Source organism: Merops nubicus, unplaced genomic scaffold (genome assembly GCF_000691845.1).
Source record: "Merops nubicus isolate BGI_N331 unplaced genomic scaffold, ASM69184v1 scaffold39661, whole genome shotgun sequence".
Classification (NCBI taxonomy): Eukaryota; Metazoa; Chordata; class Aves; order Coraciiformes; family Meropidae; genus Merops; species Merops nubicus.
In genome coordinates, this window is record NW_008588359.1 from 1 (window position 1) to 4,211 (window position 4,211).

General features: G+C 62.7%; 1 protein-coding gene across 1 annotated transcript in view; it reads right to left on the reverse strand.

The window, feature by feature from the left end:
- Positions 1 to 221: 221 nt before the first annotated feature.
- SLC11A1 (solute carrier family 11 (proton-coupled divalent metal ion transporter), member 1) overlaps positions 222 to 4,211 on the reverse strand; it is a 6,412-nt gene continuing 2,422 nt past the window's right edge. The window contains exons 5-15 of the mRNA XM_008949237.1: positions 3,534 to 3,640; positions 3,373 to 3,443; positions 3,195 to 3,262; positions 2,906 to 3,061; positions 2,612 to 2,770; positions 2,342 to 2,431; positions 2,052 to 2,171; positions 1,371 to 1,520; positions 1,215 to 1,288; positions 619 to 772; positions 222 to 329 (exon numbers count right to left, since the gene is read on the reverse strand). Of these exons, the coding sequence (XP_008947485.1) occupies positions 222 to 329; positions 619 to 772; positions 1,215 to 1,288; positions 1,371 to 1,520; positions 2,052 to 2,171; positions 2,342 to 2,431; positions 2,612 to 2,770; positions 2,906 to 3,061; positions 3,195 to 3,262; positions 3,373 to 3,443; positions 3,534 to 3,640 (1,257 nt within the window). The remainder of the gene's footprint in view (positions 330 to 618; positions 773 to 1,214; positions 1,289 to 1,370; positions 1,521 to 2,051; positions 2,172 to 2,341; positions 2,432 to 2,611; positions 2,771 to 2,905; positions 3,062 to 3,194; positions 3,263 to 3,372; positions 3,444 to 3,533; positions 3,641 to 4,211) is intronic.

A 4,211-nucleotide genomic window follows, 5' to 3' on the forward strand; every position in this document is an offset into this window, starting at 1 on the left:
CCCCTATTCCCCGCATCCAATCTGGACCAGCACCCCTGGACTGAGGAGGGGGGGGATTCTAAAAAACTGGAGGAGGTTTGCCCGGCTGTTAACCCGTTCCTAGCTGGGTGCATCTCTGGCCAAAACATCCTGCCCAGGCTCCGCATGGTATCGAATCGGTTCCCGGTGCGGGGAGCCATGCTGGGCGGGGAGAGGGGGACAGTAAGGGGGGATGGAGACTGTCACTGGGTCCCTGCCAGCACCGGTGAGTCGAGGGAGATGCCAAAGCTGAAGCGGCTGAAAAAAATGGCCAGGAACCGGGCTCCGTGCGCGATGCTGCACGTCCAGATCTGGGGGGAGGCAAAGAAGGCAGGCTGATGGGCATTCACTGGGGCCACTGTGCCCCCCCAGCTGCCCCTTCCCCTGGTGCCAGCCCTACCAGGTAGGTGACAAAGGCCACGTAGGCAGCCAGCATCAAGCTCAGGGGGATGTAGTACTCCAGGCCCCGCAGCGTAGGCAGAAAATCCACCACAAAGTAGCACGTCCAGATCTGGGGGGAGGCAAAGAAGGCAGGCTGATGGGCATTCACTGGGGCCACTGTGCCCCCCCAGCTGCCCCTTCCCCTGGTGCCAGCCCTACCAGGTAGGTGACAAAGGCCACGTAGGCAGCCAGCATCAAGCTCAGGGGGATGTAGTACTCCAGGCCCCGCAGCGTAGGCAGAAAATCCACCACAAAGTAGACATTGATGGCGCAGACCAGCCCCGTGATAAGAGTCATCAGCACCTTCCCTGGGCTGTAGGCAAGGGAGTGGGCATCAGTGTCAGGGCAGAGCCCCCACTCCATGTACCACACGGCACAGAGATCTAGGGGATCTGGGTTTGTAGGGTGAGCAAGACCTCAGCCAGGACGTCTCTGCACACCACAGCTATTTGAGACCCTCGAGATGAGGCCTGGGCATGGGTTTTGGCCACCCTTGGAATGCAGGGCTGGCAGTGCCAGGAGGATGCTGAGAACCCAGGGATGCCCAAGGGCTCCAGATGTGGCATTGGGATGATGATGAAGAGGGCAGTGATGGGGTCTGTACTGCTCTGGCTGCCTTGCCTATGTGGGAATGGACACATCTCCCCAAAAGCCCATACAACAGTTGCCCCCACAGTGTGGTTTGGGAGGACAGGATGGACCAAAGGGTGCCCCGCTCTGCCCCCCTCTGTGCCTCCTCCTGCGGTGGTACTCACAGGCCATTGGTGAAGTCCTGCATGAGCGGGCGCAGGCTGGTGAAGGTGAGGACCGGCAGGACAGCAAAGGGAAGCTGGAAGGAGAGGGGGATGAGGTGGACATGGCCTCCAGGCCAGGGTGTTGGGGGGCAGGTGATGCTCCCCCCCTTGCCTTACCAGGATGCTCTGCAGGACATTGAGCAGGTCATTCATGCCTGTGAGGTTGCTGACATCCTTGAAGGCAGCCACGAGGAGGGCAGGCAGGATGGCGCAGGAGCGGGTGAAGAGCACCCGGGCGAAGCGGGAGCAGCGGAGCTGCAGGAAGCCCTGGGGACACAGCGACACCTGCGCCCTCGCCCCTCACCCTGCCTGGGGCACCGAGCCGGGGCAGCCCCTCCACGCCTGGCCTGGAGGAACGTGGGGCAACATCGCCCTCTCCTCTGTGCCAGGGTGCTGAGCGGGCCCTTGCGGGGCAACTGGGCCCCACTAGATGTCAGCTCCAGCTCGTTAAGCAAACGGTCTCATTGGGGAAACACCGTGTGGGGCACCCGCGGGGTGTCTCTGGGAGGGTGTGTCACAGGGGATTGGGGTGACCATGCAGCAGCAGTGGGTGGGCACTGTCCCTGTCCCACCTCCTGGGGACCAGGGACCCTGGTACCAGCAAGCTGCCACCCACCAGGTGGGCAATGCCCCACACCCCACTCCCTGGAGCGAGGAAGGGCAACTGTCTCTGCCAAATATGTAGGGGGTGAGGGGGGGAAATGCTGCCCATAGGACCTCCCACGCAGGGTGCACCCGTGATTCCCCCCCTCCCAGCTGCTCCCTGTGGGGGCGAGGCCCAGCACCCTTGTCCCTCACCTCCATGACAAACTGCCCCGCGTAGGTCCCGGTCATTGTGGAGCTCTGTCCTGCCGCCAAAATCCCGATGGCCCAGATGTACAGCGCCGCCACCCCAAAATAGCAGCCCAGAACAACGCCCTGTGTGGGGACACCCCTATGGGTACCCCAAAGCATCCCCCACCCTGGGCACCCACAGCAGCTCATGGCCTTCCAGTGGGGTCGTGGCAGCCCCCAGCCCCAGGGAGGGGAGTACTGTGTCCCCCAAAATGGATACAGGTGCCAGCTGGGCACAGCCCAGGGCCACTCACCCCCTGGTAGATATCCACAGAGACCGTCCTGTTGTTGGTGGGGAAGATGCTGGCGTAGTGGCTGACGCTGCTGTTGACACATTTGTCGTGCTGCAAGACACAGCGGGCACAAGCATGACGGCCACACAGTAACCCCCACAGACGCAGGGGGAGCCCCCCACCCCATGTCTCTGGAGACCAGGACACCCACTCTCCAAGGGATGCTCTCCCTGTTCGCCTCCAGAGCCGGGCACAGACGACACCTCCCCGGAGGTGCCAGGAGACACTCACCACGTCCTGGTTTCGCTGGCGGTAGAAAGCCTCGCCGAAGACAGCCATGACAAAGAGGTTAATGAGGAAGGAGACGAGAAGGGCCAGGCAGGACTCAACCAGGAAATACATGTTAGCCTCCCGCACTGCCTCCTTCTTGGACCGGTCGATTGCCCGTGTCTGAGCACAGTGGGTGACTTGGGTGCCACAGGGTCAGGTGAGCACCCCTGTCCTGAAGCCAGGACTAGCTTGGTCCCCACCAAGTGTCCCTGGAGATGCTGGCTGGCAGCGCCCATAGCAGTGCCCTGGTCTCACCTTGACCAAGGAGGAGTGGAGGAAGATATTATGGGGCATAATGATGGCACCAATGATGCCCACGGCCTGGAGCAGCTCCTCTCGCTTGCAGCCCAGGCAGTAGGGCAGGAAAATACCCTTCAGCACCTCCGCCTGTGCAGGCCTCACCACCACGTACTGGGAAACAGTGGGAAGGGGCACTGTGAGCTGTGCCCTGATCCCCTGCAGCCCGGTGCCAGTGGGGATGCCCTGTGGAGGCCCCCTGCCAGCATCCTGCAGGGAAAGGGGTGTCTCCAGCTCCCCTTTTCACCTCGTAGCCGAAGGTCAGGGCCATAATGGTGATGAGGAAGCCAAAGAAAGCCTCAAGCTTGCGGAGCCCTGAAGGGTTTGAGAGAAAGGGTGAGCCAGAGTGGAGAACACCAGTGCCATGCTGGCACCAGGGCTGCCCAAATAAGCATCCACCTCATTCCCCCCACCCCAGCACTCACCATATTTGTCGAGAAAGAGGAAGAAGAGGGTGTCCACGATGGTGATGAGGACCCCACCCCAGAGGGGGATGCTGCGGGATGGCAAGGAGAGGCGTCAGACACGTGCGCCTGGGTGGAGCAGGGCCGTGCGGGAGGCTGCGGGTTGCCGCGGGGCAGCTCACCGGCCGGCCGAGAGCAGGCTGAAAGCGATGGCTGTCCCGATCACCTCCTGCATGTCAGAGCTGATGATGGCGATCTCCATCATGAGCCAGAGCAGCACCCGGGGCACCTTGAGGGACCGGTGCACCATGAGGGGCCTGAGCCTGCAGAGGCGCTGGGCCCAGGGCAAGCTGGCACAGCCTCCAGCATGGACTCCCTGCTGTGACGGGCCATCCAGAGCGGCACGGGCACCCCGGGAGACACAACCGTCCAACCCCAGCCTCTCCCACAGCACGGTCTCAGGGTGGATCTTAAATCCCAGCCTGCCCCCATCCCCATTCCTGTCCCAATGGGAGCTGAGGACATGACCCAGCTGTTTGAATGTGATGCTCCTGGGTGGGGTGCCAGGGCAGAGGGATGATGTATGTGGCCCTCCTTTTGGGGACCTGTCACTTAACCAACATCTCTTTGCTCGTTCTCCCTGCTCAGGATCCTGCCACCTCGACGGGACCCCTAGCTGCCCCCCTCCTTTGCCATGTGACACCCTGCCCGCAGACGCTCCCTGCACCATCGCGCCCAGGCTCGCCCCGCGTCTCGGCTGAGCGTCGCTACCTCAGTGCCTGGGCTCCCCGCCCACTCCCCCCCGGGATGCACTCACGTGTCCCCAAATGACACCGAGGCAGCTGCTTCCCCCCACCTCG